This window comes from Miniopterus schreibersii, assembly GCF_964146895.1.
Source record: "Miniopterus schreibersii genome assembly, chromosome: 10".
In the NCBI taxonomy this organism is placed as follows: Eukaryota; Metazoa; Chordata; class Mammalia; order Chiroptera; family Miniopteridae; genus Miniopterus; species Miniopterus schreibersii.
Genome location: NC_138110.1, coordinates 39,838,095 through 39,857,643, shown reverse-complemented (window position 1 = coordinate 39,857,643; position 19,549 = coordinate 39,838,095). Strand labels below are relative to the sequence as shown.

The window sequence follows — 19,549 nt, the reverse complement described above, 5'->3', positions numbered from 1 at the left end:
GAGCGCGGCGGCGTGCGTGGGGGCTGAGAGAAGGGGGCCGCTGGACAGGGGCGCTCGCCGGACGCCGGGAGGTACCACCGCTGCCCACGGGGGACGAGGCGGCCCCGGCCCTCGGGCGACCACCCCAGAGCGAGGGGCCGGGGGAGAAAAAAGGCCGGCAGTTAAGCCTGCCCCCCGCCGCCCTCGACGTCCCCCCGGGGCAAGCCTCCGTCGGCCCCCTGCGCTCCCCGTGCTCCCCTTGCTCCCGGCCGGGGGAGAGCGTGGTTCCCCGGCGGCCGTCGCTGTAGCCCGGCCGGGGAGCCGGGAGGAAGCGGAGGAGTCCCCGCCCACGGCCCCCTCCCCTCTGTCCGCCAGCCGCCGCCGCCTCGGAGCCGCTGCGGTCCGGCCTCCAGTGTGTGCGGGGGGCGCGGCGGCGGCGGCGACGGCTGGGGAGTGGCTGTGGGCTCGGCGGGGATCGCGCCGTCGCCCCCGTGAGTTATTCCCACGTCCCCCGGGCCTCGCTGCCGCCCCCGCCGGCGCCTAGAAGCCAGCCTGGGCCCAACTCCCTCACGGGCCCCCCGGCGGCGGCGGCGGCGGCGGCGGCAGCAGCAGGAGCAGCAGCAGCAGCAGCAGCAGCGGCAGCAGCGGCGGAGCCCACCGCTCGGGCCCCGATGAGTAACTCTCGGAATAACCGGGTGATGGTGGAAGGGGTCGGGGCCCGGGTAGTCCGCGGCCCGGACTGGAAGTGGGGGAAGCAGGACGGCGGCGAGGGCCATGTGGGCACGGTCCGGAGCTTCGAGAGCCCCGAGGAGGTGGTGGTGGTGTGGGACAACGGCACCGCCGCCAACTACCGCTGCTCTGGGGCCTACGACCTGCGCATCCTGGACAGCGCGCCCACGGGTAAGCCATGGCCACCTGGCGCCGGGCCTGCGCGCGTGGGGGAAGGGGCGAGCTGGGGTGGGCGTCCGGCGGCGGGTCTGCGAGAAGGGCTTAGTGGAACGCCACTCCTGCAGCGCTTGTCTGGAGTGAGCGGAAAGGGAAAGAGTCAAAGGGAATTTTAGGTTCAATGTCTGATAAACAAAAACTTGCAGAGAAGACCCCCTCCTCCTCTCCCCCATCACTAAGGGAAATGATGGGAACACCATCACCAGGATGCTTTCTAGCCTGGAAGGCACAAAGCACAGGGAAGACGACAGACAGTTCCCCTCCTCCCCCTTCTCTAGGGAAGGGTCTGGAGAGGCTTGTCTCATAAGCCATTGAAATTAATCAGATACCAAATGATAACTGTCAGAAGGGAGGCTTCCCTTGCCATATGGTGTTTAGTTGACCGGTTGCAATTGCGGAAGGGCCCTTGGTACCTCAGATTTGTTGAAATATCTGCCCCCCACCCCTGGCCCCAAAGACTTGCTACTTGGAACCCTGTGGAATGATTTTTTTTATCTAAATTGTTTCATTTTATATCGTTATACCAATAGAGGGGAAACAGTCTAAGCTGTTGAATCATTTGTTTTTGCTGAATACTTTTTCCAAGTGGAAGATAAACATAGGAAACACCTGATATATTTGTGTGTGTGTGTATATATATGTTTTTTTATATATAAAAACTTCTCATTTCATATGTAAGGTTTTGTCAGAGACTTATCCATTAACACAGCAATGAGTCAGTGCCCTTGAGTCACAAAATTTCAGGGATCTGTGTGTTACTGACTCTAGAATTTTTTACATAATATAAAATAAATGTCTATTTTAATCAAGTTTATTTTCATATAGGTTTATCCTTAATAGTGTATTCAGTAGAAAATAGTTCAAATTTAAAATCTGATACTTTTTAGAATGCACAAAGAAGCTACTTCTGACAAAGCCTATCATCCTGAAGTGGGTACATAGTTACCGTTAGCAGCAATAAAAAGGGATATGAATACAAGTCAACCAAGTTTTTGAGTAGATAATTCATAAAATTGTGTTTCCTAGCTGGTTTTTTAAACATTGAAAAAGATGTATATGCAGTACCAGAAGAAAAGATCCAACAGTTTAAAAAGGGGCAATCATTGTTAGCGTTTCTTGTGTATTTTTACACAATACTCTATTCATTGCAAGCATATATATTAATATTGCCCTTTAAGCAAAAATGGTAATAAACTATATTCTCTTCTACACTTTTGTTTCTTAATTGGCACATATTCTTTCATAGCTGCATTGTATTCCAGTGGCTGGAGGCAGTATTTTATTTATCTAGTGCTTTTTTGATGGGCATTTATGTTGTTTCAGGTCTTCTTATTTACAAAGATACAATGAATAAATCCTTGTATGTGTATCCTTGTGCATTTGTGCTGAGTACACTTGAAGTGGAATTGCATCAAAGGATACACATATTTAATATTTTGATAGATACCGACTAATTGCCCTCCGAAGACATTTTACTAATTTACATTCCTAGCTACTCTGTATGAGGCCTATACTTGTTTTTGTGCAGTCTTAAAATTTTATCATGTTAGCTCAAGCTAAAGCTTGACCACAACTCAGTAATTTGGAGGCATCATGGGAAAAGTAATTGTAGGTTTATAGGGAAGTTTAAATACCTTCCCAGGGTAAAGATAAAGTGTAACAAATCCTATACTACCGCGATTTGTTAAATGGATGTTAATGTTGTGTAGTATGGAGTATATCTGTCCTATAAATAGTTTCATTATTTTATATAAAGCAGGTGTTTTTCAGAAGTAATTGTTTGAAAATCTTAATTTACAAGATTATTCCACACATTATTTAATTTGTTGTGTGTAGCAATCGTTCAACTTATTCTTTTAGCAAACACCTTAAAAGCGTTCCTAGATGCAGCACAGCTAGCCTTCTTATGAAATGCTGGAGCAAATCACAAACTCTTGGCTCTGGTTTTGCCCCAGGACTATAATACCACTTTCCTTGTTTTCCTTTTTTTCCCCCCCTCTTCAAAATATATATAATAATAGATGTCCCTTAGCATTATATTACATTTTGAAGATTTAATAAATGCTATATTTATTACATACAGTACATGGTATTTATTTACATAATTAAAAAAATTAAATGTGTTTAATTCTAAAATAATTTCAGGCTTACAAAAAATTACAAAACTAGTAAAGAGAGTTCCCTTTTGCCTTTCAGTCATATTCCTAAAATATTGTCTTATAAAGTACAACTATTGAAACCAGAAAGATACAACACTATTAACTAATCTACAGACCTTATTGAGGTTTCACTAGTTGCCCCACTAATGTACTTTTTCTGGTCTAGGATCCAATCCAGGACTACACATTGCATTTAGTGTCATTCAGCCTCTTCCATTCTGGCCAGTTACTCAGTCTTTCTTCATATTTCAGGACATTGACACTAACCAGTCATTTTATAGAATATCCCTTAAGTTGGGTTTGTCTAATGTTTTCTCATGATTAAATTCACATGTGTTTTAGGTATGAATAGCATTAGATGTGGTGTTTTGCACTAGAATGCATTATTTCAGGAGGTACAGGCTATCCATATGTCTCATTAATGAGTGTACTTGGCTAAATCACTATCATTTTTACTTACCATTGCAATGCCAACATGAAAAAGACACATATAATCTTGGTATAGTTATGAAAATACTTTTGACCTCATGAAGCCCCTAAAAAGAGCCTTGGGGACTACCCTAGGGGTTCAAGAACCACACTTTGAAAATTACTGCCCTAGACAGAATCTCTCATTGAGCACCAAAAGCCTTGTATAAGAATGTTCACAGAAGTATTGTATGTAAAAGCAAAAAATTGGAAAAAACTTAAAGGTGCATCAACAGAAGAATGGATAAACAAACTATGAATTTATACAGTGAAGTTCTGTACAGAAGAGAACATTAATGTTGAGTAAATAAAGCAAGAAAATAAAAGTTTTTTGGAAAGAAAACCTATGATATGTTAAAGTGCAAAACAATACTGTTTATTGTTTGGAGCAGGGTTGCTTAGCTTTGGTACTATGGCTGTTTTGGACTGATTAGATAATTCTTTGTTGTAGGGGACTTTTCTGTGCATTGTAGGCCAGCTTTCCTAGCCTCTACCCACTAGTTGCAGTCATGACAACCCCAAATATTTCCAGATATTACCAAATATCCCATGAGGAACAAAATTGTCGCTGATCCTCATTGGTTTAGGAATATGATTGAGACTTATTGATTTAGGAAGATGTACCACGTACGTGTGTGGTAAAAGTATACAAAGAAGTAGTAAATGCTAAATTCCTGGGAGTGGATATCTTTACGTTGAAGGAAGTGGAGTGCAGTTAATGATAGTACCCCAGGGGTTGTAACTATTTTGGTAATGTTTTATGTCTTAAACTGGGTGGTGGACACATAGGTATTTGTTACATTTTTATGCCTTTTTGTGTGCTTGACATATTTCATAACTAATTTTATTAAGTTTTACAATGTTTATTGTAAGGACAACTGAGATTGTCTTTGATTACTCATTCTTGTTCTTTATTTATACCCACATTATATGAACAGAAAATTTATTACAGTATGTTTGGGAATTAAGAAATGGATAACCTGCCCTAGCTAGTTTGGCTCAGTTGTTAGAGCATCGGCCCATGGACTGAAGGGTCCCAGGTTCAGTTCCAGCCAAGGGCACATACCCTTGGTTAAAGGCTCTGTCCCTGGTCCTGGTCAGGGTACTTGCAGAAGGCAACCAATTGATGTGTCTCTCTCAAATCGATGTTTCTCTCTCGGTCTCTCTTGCCCTCCCACTCTCTCTGAAAAGCAATGGAAAAAATATCCTTGGGTGAGGATCAAAAAAAGAAATGGGTAACCTTAAAATAAAATTCTGTGAAAGTTTTCTGAGTGTTAAGGATTCTGGAGTGATTGGATCATTGTGAATCTTATATTCCCTTATTGCATGTCGTAGATACTGTGTCAGGGTTGTATGTGGGGTCAGTAATATTTTGGCATATAAGTTTTATTTTTTTCTCTTAAGTGACACATGGTATGTTTGAATTTATGGCCTAGGATAGTCAGCCTTGAAAAGAGGAATTTAGTATACATTTGAATTATGTAACTTCTGTCTTGTATCCAAATATATTTGGCTAATTTGTAGTGAGCAAGAAGATGGTGCAAATATATGTATATGAATTAGTTTGGAGTTAATTGTGGGAAGTCTGTAATGAAGTATGTATAGTTGACCTTTTGTCATTTAGGTACTGATTTTATAGGATTTAGGGAGAAATTTTACTTAATGCTTGTTTAGTGGTCACTTGACTACAGTATTGTTATCAGAGAAAGAGTGGAGAAAATGAATCTGAGTTTCCTATTAAGGTTCTTTCTACCCTCCTGGGAATGGATAACAAGAAGTTAGTATAGATGATCAGGTTTATTCAAAAATAGCTTCTAGTATTGTTGGTCCAGGCTGTTTTGGGGGCAGTTCTTTGTACTTCCACTCCTAGCAAAGAGTGTTTCTTGGGTGCTCTGACAAACTCCTCAGATGTTAGTACTCAACTGAAGATCTAGAAGTGCTCACCCTGGATAATAAATGAAATGGATTAATAACCCCAGCCTTTCCTTTCTGAGGCCCATTTCTGATGCTTCTAGAACTACAGGAGGAGAAAGTAGTAGTATTAGGGAACAGAGCCTTAGGAAAATACAGAACTTGTGGGAACAATATTTGGGGAGGAGGATGCCAGACCTGTTAAGGTTAAAATATTGTGAGCTGTTTCTTACTAATAGCATGGGTAAAGAAAACTTGATTTTCCTATAGATCCTGTCTTATTTTACAGATTCATATAAAGTGTCTTTCCCTGTTTATCTCCATCTGCTAAAACAGTGTTTTGAATGATGAAAGTCCACCTAGTTTTAATACTCCCTGCAGATTGCAGCTTGTTTGAACTGAGGGTCTCAAGAAATCAACTAGCAACCCCTCTATTAGTCCTTCTCAAACTTAAGCAAGCCCACAGATTGATTGGGGTCCTTTAAAAATGCAGATTCTAATTCAGTAGGTATGGGATTCAGTCGGAGTAGTTCTAACAAGCTCCCAGGTGGTATACGGATGTTGCTGGCTCATGGATACACTTTGAATAGCAGGATGCTAAGTGATTACTATACTTGTCTACTTGAGATGTCCAGGCTCTCTGTTGTCTGCTTTTCCCCTTAGCTGATTCCAAGCCTTGATTGTTAGTCGTAATAGATGTCTTCAGTTTTAGGGTTTGATGTTATTGGGGGGGGAGAAGAGAAGTGTGTGTAAAACTGAAATAAAAACATGAAACAGCTTTTGAATATACTTACATATTATCACAATATACGTTATAGTGCAAGTGTAATGGCATGGTTTTTTAATCCTCATGCGAGGGTATGTTTTGTTGATTTTAGAGAGAGAAGAAGAGATAAAGAGGGCCCGGCCGGGCATGGCTCAGTAGTTGAGCATCAACCTGGGATCTAGGCGCGGGGTTCGATTCCCAGTCAGGGCACATGCCCGGGTTGCGGGCTCCATCCCCAGTTGGGGCGTGCAGGAGGCAGCCAATCAATGACTCATAATTGATGTTTCTATCTCTCTGTCCCTCTCCTTTCCTCTCTCTGAAATCAATAAAGACATATAAAAAATTTAAAAAAAAAGAGGGGAGAGAAAGAGCAACGTTGATTGGTTGCCTCCCGTACACCCTCCAACTGGGGATTGAACCTGCAACCCAGGTATGTGCCCTGACAGGGAATCCTACTTGCAGCCTTTTGGTGTCTGGGACAATGCTCCAGCCAAGTAAGCAACCTGGCCAGGGTGTAAATATAATACTATCTTAATATATATTCCTGGTTCTATACTTACTGCCTTATCCCTGTGATTAGATTAGATATTTCTTTTTGGATGTGTTTCCAGGTAGCCACCTACTCAAGTCTCTCCTCCACCTTCTTTAATTGCTAGGCAGTGTGCTCCAATGCACTCTGTGCTTCCATCTATTGCCAAAGGTATGCTGTGTTGTAATTTTGCACTAAATTATTAGTTTGAGGGTAAGGAAAGTGTGTGTGTGTGTGTGTGTTTGTGTGTTCATGCGTTCCTTGTATCTCTATTTCCTAGCAAAGCCATGGCTCTGAATGAATTTTTCTGAATAAAATGCTCTTTTCAAAGAGGTTTTCACTCATTTGATCTGAGGTTAGATTGATACTATCTTAAAACAAACAAAAAGAGATTAAGAGTAACTTGTCACAAAGCTGGTAACTGGCAGATGTCAAGATGAACAGTCAGTTCATAGCTTTTTCCTCTCTATCTCTCTCTTCCATTTAGACTATAGTAGTTCAGAAGTGATTGCCATTTGTACTACTTTTCCCGAGGGAAAATTGATTAGGAAATTAAAATACTTTATGTAATCTAGTATGGTTATTTGATTAATGTAACACTATTATTGGACATCAATAGTTTTTCTGTGTGTGTGTGCATATATACAATATGTAACATGTAGTTTATTATACATAACTACATTTAGCCTCCTGTTAAAAACACATATCAATCCTGTGAAAGAGAGGTTTTGCTGTCAAAGCCAGTAATTGAGCTGCATATGAGGCTGTTAGATTCTCTAGCTGGTCAACCTTTACTAGTATGGTACTGTATTTTTACTTTATTGAGGCCCTTAATCTTTTACATTTTTATTGTTCCAAACAGCAGTTCAAAGTCCCAGTCATCCTACACTCTTGAAACCAAGCTGTGCCCTTGGCAGAAGATATGACATTGTTACATCTACTAAACTATCAGATCTTACCCAGTATTCAAATTACTGAAATCTCACCGTGTTTATAAAGCTTCTTTTGTTTTTTGAGAAAAATCAGCTCATTAATATTTATGTTTGTGTGTGTGGTGAGGGGCAACATAGATAATTATATTATCTGGTATAGCAGAAAATTTCCTTTATGTGGCTTTTTCCTTTATCTATGAAATAAATGGAGTAGATAAATTTTATTTATTTATTAAATTTATTGGGAAGCATGTAGATTTCAGGTGTGGGTTTCTATGTTACAAGATCTATAAATTGCTCTTTGTGCCACCACCCAAAGTCATATCTTCTCCCATCACCATATATTAAGACCCCCTTCATTCCCCATCCTTCAGACCCCCTTCTCTCCGGCCACCACCACACTGCTGTTTATGCCCACGAGTTTCAGTTTTATATCCCACATATTAGTGAAATCATATGGTCCTTTGCTTTTTCTGACTTATTTCACTTAGCATAGTATTCTCAAGGTCTTTCCATGCTATTGCAAATGGCAGTATTTCATCCTTTCTTATGGCTGAGTAGTATTCCATTGTGTACCTGTACCATATCTTCTTTATCCAGTCCTCTATCACAGGGCACTTTGGTGGTTTCCATATCTTGGCCACCGTGAATAATGCTGCAATGAACATAGGGGTGCATTTAGTTTTGCAAATACATGTTTTCGAGTTTTTTGGGTATATACCCAGGAGAGGGATTGCTGGGTCATATGGTAGCTCTATTCTTAATTTTTTGAGGAATTTCCAGACTGCTTTCCATAGTGGTTGTACCAGTCTACATTCCCATCGGCAGTGAATGAGGGTTCCCCTTTCTCCACAATCTCTCCAACACTTGTTACTGCTTGTCTTGTTGATTATAGCCACTCTAACAGGTGTGAAGTGGTATCTCATTGTAGTTTTGACTTGCATTTCCCTAATTGCTAGTGAGGGTGAACATCTTTTCTTTTTTTAAATATCTATTTTTTATTGATTTCAGAGAGAGAGGAAGGGAGAGGGAGAGATAAAAACATCAATGATGAGAGAGTCATTGATTGGCTGCCTCCTGCACACCCCTTGCCTGGGTATCGAGCCCGCAACCCAAGCATGTGACCTGATGAGGAATTGAACCTCGATCTCCAGAATCATAGGTTGATGCTCAACCTCTGAGCCACGCCAGATGGGCTGAACATCTTTTTCATATATCTATTGGCTGTTCATATGTTTTCTTGGGACAGGTGTCTGTTCACAACCTCTGATCACTTTTTGATTGGGTTGTTTGGTGTTGAGTTTTATGAGCTCTTTATATATTTTGGAAATTAAACCTTTATCAAAGCTATTGTTTGCAAATATCATCTCCCATCTGGGTGGCTGCCTCTTGGTTTTGTTATCAGTTTCTTTTGCTGTGCAGAAGCTTTTTAGTTTGATATAGTCCCATTCATTTATTTTTACCTTTACTTCCCTTGCCTTTGGGTTCAAGTTCATAAAATATAATCTACAACCAAGGTCCCTAAGTTTGGTACCTATGTTTTCTTCTATGTAACTTATTGTTTTGGGTCCCATATTTAGGTCTTTAATCTATTTTGGGTTAATTTTTGTACATGGGGACAAACTAATCCAGTTTCATTCTTTTGCATGTGACTTTCCAGTTTTCCCAGCACCATTTATTGAAGAGACTATCTTTGATCCATTGTGTGTTTCTGGCTTCTTTGTCGAAAATTATTTGCCCATATACATGTGGTTTTTATATCTGGGCTCTCTTTTCTGTTGCAGTGATCTAGGTGTCTGTTTCTGTGCCGATACCGTGCTGTTTTGATCCATCGTAGCTTGTAATATAATTTGAAGTCAGGTAGCATGATACCTCCAGCTTCATTCTGTTTTCTTAGGATTGCTTTGGCTATTTGGGGTCTTTTGTGGTTCCATACAACTCTGATAATTTCTCGTTCTATTTCTTTAAAAAATGGCATTGGGATTTTGATGGGGGATTGCATTAAATCTGTTTATTGCTTTGGGTAATATGGCCATTTTAACTATGCTGATTCTTCCAATCCATGAACATGGGATATTTTTCCATTTTGCTGTGTCTTTTTCAATGTCTTTTAATAATGCTTTGTAATTTTCAGTCTATAGGTCTTTTACGTTCTTTGTTAAGTTTATTCCTAGGTATTTATTCTTTTGGTTTCAATTGCAAAAGGAATTTTTTTTTTTCCATTTCTTTTTCTGAAGTTTTGCTGTTAGTATACAGGAAGGCAATGGATTTTTGTACATTGATTTTGTTTACTGTATTTGTTTATTGTTTCTAATAGCTTTTTTGGTGGAGTCTTTAGGGTTTTCTAAATACAAAATCATGTCCACAAAAAGTGACAGTTTTACTTCTTCCTTTCCTCATTCCTATGTTGAATAAGAGAGAGTGGGCATCCTTCTCTTGTTCCTGATCTTAGAGGAAAAGCTTTCAGTTTTTCACCAGTGAGTATGATATTAGCTGAAGGTTTATCATATATGGCCTTTATTATGGTAAGATACTTTCCTTCTATTCCTATTTTATTGAGTGTTTTAATCATAAATGGATGTTATGATTTGTATCTTATCAAATGCTTTTTCTGCATCTCTTGGTAAGATCATGATTTTTATCCTTCCTTTTGTTAATGTGCTGTATTACATTGATTGATTTAAGTATGTCGAACCATCCTTGTGGCCCTGGAATGAACCCATCTTGATCATGATGTATTATTTTTTTGATGTACTGCTGTATTCGATTTGCTAGTATTTTGTTTAGGATTTTTGCGTCTGTATTCATCAGAGAGATTGGTCTGTAATTTTCTTTTTTTGTTTTATCTTTGCCAGGTCTTGGTATCAGGGTTATATTGGCCTCATAAAATGTGTTAGGAAGTATTGCCTCTTCAGTTTTTTTGGAAGAGTTTGAGAAGGATATGTTTTAAATCTTCTTTCAACGTTTGGTAGAATTCATTGGTTAAGCCATCTGGTCCTGGACTTCTATTTTTTGGTAGGTTTTTGATGGTGGTTTAATTTCCTCCCTGCTTATCGGTCTCTTTAGATTTTCCAGTTCTCCATGATTTAGTCTAGGAAGGTTATATATTTCTAGGAACTTATCCATTTCTTCTAGGTTATTGAATTTGGTGGCATATAGTCTTCATAATCTAGTATGATCCTTTGTATATCTGTAATGTCTGTTCTGTGGTGACTTCTCTCTCATTTCTGATTTTGTTTATATGAGTCTTTTCCCTGTTTTCCTTTGTGAGTCTGGCCAGGGGTTTGTCAAATTTATTAATCTTTTCAAAGAACTAGCTCTTTGTTTTATTAATTTTTTGTATAGTCTTTTTATTCTCTATTTCATTTAATTCTGCTCTAATTTTTATGATTTGCTTTTTTCTGCTGACTTTGGGTTGCTGTTCTTTTTCTAGTTCTTTAAGATGTTATATTAGGTTGTTTACTTGGGATTTCTCTTGTTTTTTGAGATAGGCTTATGATACGAACTTCCCTCTTATTGCTGCTTTTGCTGCATCCCAGAAGTTTTGATATGTTGTATTGTCATTCTTGTTTGCGTCTATGTATCTTTTGATTTCATCTTTTATTTCTTCTTTGATCAGTCATTTTTTAGTAGTATGTTGTTTAATCTCCATGTATTTGTGGGTTTCTTCCTTTTTGCAGTTGATGTCTAATTTCAAGGCATCCTGGTCAGAGAATATGTTTGGTATAATTTCAGTCTTCTTAAATTTGTTAATGCTAGTTCTGTGACCCAACCTATAGTCTGTCCTTGAGAATGCTCCATGTGCCCTGGAGAAGAATGTATAATCTGATGTTCTGGGATGAAAGGTTTTGTAAATGTCAATTATGTATATTTGGCCTAGCATTTCATTTAAGGCTGATATTTCTTTATTGATTTTGTTTGGTTGATCTGTCTAGAGCTGTCAGTGGAATATTAAGGGCCTCAACTATGGTTGTGTTTTAATCCGTTTATTTCTGCGAGTAGTTGCTTTATACATTTCAGTGCTCCCTGGTTGGGTGCATATATATTAAGAAGTGTTATATCTTCTTGATGTAGTGTCCCCTTTATCATTATAAAGTGTCCATCTTTGTCTCTTGTTATCTCTGTTGTCTTGAAATCTATTTTGTCCGATATAAGTATGGCTATACCTGCTTTTCAAGGTGGATGTAATTTGCTTGGAGAATCATTTTCCATCCTTTTACTTTGAATCTACCGTTGTCTTTGATGCTTAGATGTGTGTCTTGTAGGCTGCATGTGGTTGGGTTTTGTTTTTTGATCCACTCTGCTACTCTTTGCTTCTTTATAGTGAATTCAGACCATTTACATTTAGGGTAATTATTGATGTATGAGGGTTTCCTATAGCCATTTTATCTTTTGTTTTCTGGTAGCTCTGTGCCTCCATTGGTTCTTTTTCTTTGTACTTCTGTCTGTTGCTTTTGTTTGGTGGTGTTTCATACTTCTTCTTTGTTCTCTTTTTTTAAGCTATGTGGCCTGGTTTGGGGATTTTTTGTGTGTGGTTACCATTAGGTTTATAAAAATAAAGTTGCATATATACAATAGTTTTTTTTTCTTTTGAGTGCATCTGATATTCATCCTCCTTTACCTTTTCAGACCTTTACCCCCTCCTCTTTTATGTTTTTGTTTTCACAAATTATATCTGTTTATGCTGTAAGTTTTTCGGTGATCTTACTTGTAGTGTTGTGATCTTATATTCTTTGTTTCAGGTAGAATAGCTCTCCTGAGTATTTCCTGCAGTGAGGTTTTCTTGTGATAAAATCTCTCAGCTTATGTATGTCTTTGTTTCTCCTTCATATTTAAAGGGTAATTTTGCTGTTTATATTACTCATGGCTGGTAATGTCTCTCCTTCAGATGTTTGAATATCTGGTTCCATTCTCTCCTGGCTTGTAGAGTTTCTGCTTACAAAATTCAGCATTACAGTTGAAGGATTCATCCATGTTGAATTGTGTGACTGTTGAACATTTATTTTAGGTATTCCATTGTATATTTACATTTCCACTCTCTTGTTAATGAACAGTTATATTGCTTACTTTTGCTATTATACAAAGTGATAATTTAGATATTCTCGTTTCATGTTTAAGTGCTTCATGTAGGGAGCTGCTTGTAGTGAGAACTCTAGTTCTCTCTGTCAGTCATCTTTTCTTTCTAGAAATTCAACATTTTACTTGCAGTGCCTTGTGAATTTGAGCTGTTTTCATTGACTTTTAACTTGTGATTATTGATCTTGACTAGCATGTTTTACTGTTCTCATAAAATTTTCTAACGAAGAGACTTAAGCTATGTAAATTCTCTAAGTTATTGCATTTAGGCTAGATGCCATTAAAACAGCAGATGGTCATTTGAGTATTAGTAGAATGAGTCAAAAGCTATCATCAGGTGGTTCATTTAACAGTGGCAGATGTCTTCATAAAGCTTAGCAAAGGGAAAGAGCATTAACTCTTGAGGGTAAGATGGTATTCTATAGGAAGGAGAAAAGCACGGTTTAGTTAGGGAATAAGTTTTATGAAATGCAAATTTTAAGAAAGAATTCTTGCCAGGGCAAAGGAGGTTTAGACTGGGAAAAAATGGTTTTAGATGAGAATAAATTAGGTAGATGTAGTAAGGGGAAGCAAAAAAGCTACCAGTGTGAGAGAGGAGTCAAATTTAGGCCTGTTTATTTAATACCCCTTCATCTGTTTTATGTTTCTTTAAATATCAACTTTTGTTTTAAATTCTGTTGATTGCATTCTCCTTAAAAATTCTTTAGTGCTCATTTTGGTAGTGGAAGAGGGGATGATGCTTTGTTTACTTTTTCCAGTTCTCAGCATTAGTCTGTTTCACAGCTGTTCACTAGCTTTGTTGATGTTTGAACTGTGGGAACCCAGAAAGGATTTGGATGTGCTTTTGTGTGCATTAATGGTTTTCCTGGAGTATTCTTTAAAGCTATGAATTGTAGAAGGGCCTTTTTTTTTTTTTTTTACACCAGTTATCATTGTGTGTTTAAATGGTTTCTTTTAAAGAAAGCCTGTACTCAGTTTGTGAGCTCACGAATGTTATCATTGTACTTTGTGGAAAATTAACATAGAGATGAAAATATGTAAATAGCTGAAAACTGGACTTTTTCTCTTTTTGGTCGGTGGGAGGTTGAGATACATTTTTCCTTATGCTTTTTATCAACTAACTCATTTGAAGTGCTACACAGTTTAGAATAAAGCTCTACATGCATAGGGATACTGATTGTTTAGTGCATTTTATGTTTTGTATTGGCACAGAAGACCTGTTTTACACCTTGTTTAGAAACTTAACCATTGTGGAGACATTTACTATTATGCTATTTGATATTATGTTTTTGATCATAGTGCTTTCCTGTAGTAAGCTCAGTGCAGAAAACTTGGAAAACTGCAAAGGATAATTCAGTCAGCACATTTTGGATATTATCTTTCTAGTTTTTCTGTGCAGGTGAATTGTATATATTATGTAATTTATTTACCAAAATGGTATACTGTAATTCTTTGCAAATTGCTTTATAAAATAATAATATAGTTTACTATGTCAGTAATATCTCTTCTACAACATGCTTTAATAACTGAATTTCCCTTGTGAATTACCATAGTTTACCCATAAATAACCCCATATTTTTGATGTCAGTTATGTTAAATTTTTGTTTCTATCTACTACAGTTTTACTATTTTTGAATATACCTTTTAAAAAATGTGAACCCAGAGTCACGGTCTTTTAAGGCACTTGAAACATTTTGCAAGTACCTTCTATAGAGGTGGTATCAATTTTGGTTTACCTCTCGGAAGTATCAGACTGCCTCTTTGGACACCATCTTCACATGCACTGACATGTTATTTTTAATCTGTGCCAGTTTGAGAGGATAAAATTGGTATCTATTGCTTTGTGTTTTCTTTTTTTAAGATTTTTAAATTGATTTTTAGAGAGAGAGAAACATCGATGTGAGAGGGATACATCCATTGGGCTGCCTCCTGCTTCCCCCCTACTGGGGATCAAGCCTGAAACCAGGTCATGTTCCCTGACCAGGAATTGAACTAACAACCTTTTGTTGCATGGGAGGATGCCCAACCCACTGAGCCACACTGGCCAGGGCTGTTTTTTCTTTTTAAATTATGATATTAGCAATATGCTTATAATAAAAATAAGCAGTTCAAAGGTATATAGAACAAAAGGTGAAAGTGCCTCCATCTCTGCACCCCCAATCATTGTCAGCAGTTTTGTAGTAGGCTTTCAGATTTTTCTCTGTTTATACACTTATGTATATGTGTGCTCACATGGGCATGCATGTGAGTTCTAGGTTTTGTGACATGCTTAGATAAACTTTATTCAAAATTGTAAAGTACGCTGTTCAACTTTTTTTCTAGCACTGTGGTTTCCTTTTTTCATATTTAATAGTTTTAAAAAATATATGTTTTTATTGATTTTAGAGAGAGAGGAAGGGAGAGGGAGAGAGAGAGATAGAAACATCAATGATGAGAGAGTCATTGACTGGCTCCCTCCTGCACATCCCCTACTGGGGGTCAAGCCCACAACCAGGGCATGTGCCCTGACCGGGAATCTAACCAAGATCTCCTGGGTCCTAGGTCGATGTTCAACTGCTGAGCCACGCTGGCTGGGCTGGTCAAACATTTAATTAACTCACCCCTAATGTGACGGCTAGAACTACTTCTGTTTAGTGAGGCCTTGGCAGGTCCAGACCAAATGATTTTGAGGGCTATACATGGCCCGTAGGCTGGACGTTCCCCACCCTTTTGCAAAAATGTGTTATTTTCATTACTTTTTAGCTGTACCTTTTATAGTTCTAATGTCTGTCTCATCCATGCATGTGAACATTTTTAGTGAAGGTTATATAACCAAGTACTTATTTTCTTTTTCTAGATGTATTACTTCTAATCCCTTAGAAAAAAACCACAACAAACTCAACTATAGTATATTGCTACCCTTTAAACTGGGAAGCTTGCTTGCTAATCATTTTCTGAAGTTTATTGTTTGTGGGGACAAAGTTAATACCTAGAGAAAAATTCTTAAGTTAATTAGTAGTTTGTTTTTATGATACCTTGAGGATAAAATTGTCTTTTCTTTTGTAGTAATTATTTACCTGGAGGATAAGTTTAAATTCCTCAAAAGATTCCTGAGTGTTGAAGTCTGAAACATCTTCTTGGAGATAAAGGGTTCTTTTTATTTTCTCTGGACTGAATCTAAATTTCAGTTTGTGGATGAGAACACGGGAAGTGCTACTGAGAAATGTTTTACTAATAAAAAAAGAAGGGATAGAAACTAGTATGTAATTTGTGCTGATTAAAATATTCGTAATATGTTATCTTGAAACTGATACATTGAAATATTATTTCCTCCTTTTTGAAATACTTTGTAAAATGCCATGTTCTTATTTTTCCCCTTAAGAAATAATATTCAAGTAAATAATACCTGTAATTAATGTAAGTGTGTATCCTTGTTTTAATTAACAGGCATCAAGCATGATGGAACCATGTGTGATACCTGCCGCCAGCAGCCAATCATTGGCATTCGGTGGAAGTGTGCAGAGTGTACAAATTATGATTTGTGCACAGTTTGTTATCATGGAGATAAGCATCACTTAAGGCATCGCTTCTATAGAATTACTACACCAGGAAGTGAGCGGTATGGGAAAGTTTTTTCTTTAGTTGTAATTCCTTGTTTGTATTAAATTTTTATACTATTCAGCCTTAAAAATAGGATTAGGAAAGCTTCTGATAGCTAGGTTAGTCAAGAGGTAGCACTGGGCCTACATTTGTTCGTGGTAGGAGTCTGCTGAAGCACAGGAGCACCTGTACCCCGTAGATAAATAATGTGCTTGAGTTCACCAAAGTCCCTACTCCTCCCTCTTGTCTTCCTAAATAAGCCTGAGGTCAAGTGCTACTTGCCATTTGTCATTTCTTTGGTGCTATCTTTCTTAGGCCCTCATTTATATTATTTACCTAACAGTTGTACAGGTACTTGATTTGAGTTTGCTGTCTCTAAAGTAGTAGAGGCTATAGTGATACTCTGAAGTGGGTAGACTGGATTCAAATGTGGATTCCATTACTATTTAATGGAATACCCTCCTCTTGAGTACAACAAACTTTATACCTCTGTGAGTGTTTTTATGTATAGTAAAAGCTCAGTAAGTATTAGCTGCTTTTACTATTCCAACTACCACTGTCATCATCATCACCTGTAAATGTTACAGAAAGTATTTCTGTAACATGCTGTTATGGTATTAACCAGAACAAAGAAAAATCTTTCATATTTTCAAAATAACCTTTTATATAATCTTGTTTTAAAAAATAATGTTGCCTGTTTTAATGTAAATTTGAAAGAAAATAATTTTATTTTTAGGGTTCTGTTAGAGTCTCGTAGAAAATCTAAGAAGATTACAGCCAGAGGGATCTTTGCAGGTGCCAGAGTGGTACGAGGAGTAGACTGGCAATGGGAAGATCAGGATGGAGGAAATGGACGTAGGGGAAAGGTAAAATGTTTTTCTTAGTTCATCATGTTATTCTAGAATATAACATGTCAGGAGATTTTTATTATTACTATAATTGAATTTTGTGGCCCATTTTTTTAATGCCAAGAATAATTTTAAAAATCTTCATTTCCTTTTTTCCTGAAAGAAAAAAGATTGTTCCTGCTGTGTTGTAAATATTGGCATTTCTTGAGAAAGTTGCTGGGAAGATTTTACCTTTCTACCTTTAGGCTTCATATTTCCATTTTGTTGCCCAGAATGCCTTTCTAAACATTGTTTGGGCCACCCTCCCTGAGCTTTAGCTAATGTGCTTAACTTTCTTGCTATTAAAATTTCATTTGAATTTACTTGTTTTATATTCTATTCTCTCAAAGACCTGTGTCTTAGGGGGTAATAAGCAGCTACTTTATTATCTAGTCCAACTTAACTCTGAAACTCTTCTCAGGTAGTGTGTAGAGCTGTCTAGGGTCAATTATAGCAGTCATTCTGAAGGGAATTTTGTAGAGCCTGTATCACTGGGGTGGGATAGCCAAAGATAGTAGGCTAAGTGGGTTGTTGGATTTATTTATTTTGGATTTTATGATGCTTTTGCTAATCATTTATTGATTCATTCAACAAATGTGTATTTAATTGTGTGTATTTTGTGTTATGCTAAATGCTACATGTACTGAGGTGACATTTCACATTAGACTTTTTAGCATTGAGGAATGATGATTTTTTTTTTACTTTAATGTTTTTATTTTTCAGTTACAGTTGACATACATGATCTTAGTTTCAAGTGTACACCCTAGTGATTAGACATTATATAAATTACTACGTGATCACCCCAGTAAATCTAGTACCCATGTAACACCATACATAGTTATTACAATATTATTGACTGTATTCCGTATATTGTACTTTACATCCCCATGACTGTTCTGTAACCACCAATTTGTACTTTTTTTTTAATCCTCACCCAAGGATATTTTTTCCATTGCTTTTCAGAGAAAGAGAGAGAGAGGGGAAAAGAAAGAGGAACATCGATGTGAGAGAGACACACATCGATTGGTTGCCTCCCACACACACCCAGACTGGGGTGAGGGATGGAACCTGTAACCAAGGTATGTGCCCTTGGCTGGGATCAAACCTGGGACCCTTCAGTCTGTTGGCTGATGCTCTAACCACTGAGCAAAACCAGCTATGGCCCAATTTGTACTTCTTAATCCCTTCATCTTTTTTGCTCATTTCCCCAATGCCCTTCCATCTGGCAATGTCAGAATGTTCTCTCTATATATTAGTCTGTTTCTGTTCTGCTTGTTTATTTTTCTCTTTAGATTCCACATATAAGAGAAATCATAGTGGCATTTGTCTTCCTCTGTCTGATTTATTTCACGCAGCACAACACCCTATCAATCCATCCATATTGTTGCAGATGGCAAGATTTCATTCTTTTTTATGGCTGAGTCATATTCCATTGTATATATGCACCACTTCTTTATCCATTCTTCTATTGATGGACACCTAGATTGCTTCCATATCTTGGCTATTGTAAATAATGCTGGCGTGAGCTACAAAGCAATCTGCAGATGGCTGATACTTGTGCTGGGCTTGGAGGTGCCCAGGAGAGGCCAAGCTGTGAACCAAGGCCAGGTGCCACTGGTTCTAGGCCTGGAGCCACTTAGTGAGAAGTACAGAGCATGCTGGGGCCAGATGCTGCTTGTTTGAGAGATTTTAGAAAATCTGAAGTATGAGCCAAGAGAGGCCATTTATAAGGAAAAGCCACTGGAAATGCTTGGGTGGACCTGCAATTTGGTGGGGCAGGGTCTCAGGGAATCACCTGGCAGGGCGAACAGTGTTAGCTAGGTTGATGAAGACTCAGATATGGCACCACCTGCCAGCTCTTTGGGAGGAAGGCTTATAAAAGGAACAATTGCCTCTGCCAGCACTTCTGTCTGGGAGAAAGCTGTCCCCTAGCTCTCCCCCTGATGCAGACAGTTCAGCTCCTTCCCTTATATCCTTGCACCATTTGAGCTGCTCTCCCAGCACTAGAGCTCAAAGCAAGTTGAGTTCAAGTAAGTCTGTATTCCTTTCAGAGGAATGCTTGGGACTTAAGTCACCATCTGTCTCACTCAGCCACAACTTAGGTTTGTACCCTGATCAGGAATCGAACCCACAACCCTTTGGTGCATGGTTTGAAGACACACCAACCAACTGAGCCACCTGGCCAGAGCAAATGTAGTTTTTATTGTCTGACTTTTTTTTTTACTTTTGTTTTTACTGTGTGAATGAATGAATAAAGTTTTTAAGTTCCCCCTTTCCCTTCAATGCTGACTTCTCTGTCCCAGTCCCTTGGCATAACC

The 19,549-nt window shown here is 38.4% G+C and overlaps 1 protein-coding gene across 1 annotated transcript in view; it reads left to right on the top strand.

Annotated features, from left to right (window-relative positions):
- The first annotated feature begins 307 nt into the window (after positions 1–307).
- Positions 308–19,549, top strand: part of MIB1 (MIB E3 ubiquitin protein ligase 1) — a 93,144-nt gene continuing 73,902 nt past the window's right edge. The window contains exons 1-3 of the mRNA XM_081150092.1: positions 308–879; positions 16,192–16,363; positions 17,081–17,210. Of these exons, the coding sequence (XP_081006218.1) occupies positions 651–879; positions 16,192–16,363; positions 17,081–17,210 (531 nt within the window). The 5' untranslated portion in view covers positions 308–650. The remainder of the gene's footprint in view (positions 880–16,191; positions 16,364–17,080; positions 17,211–19,549) is intronic.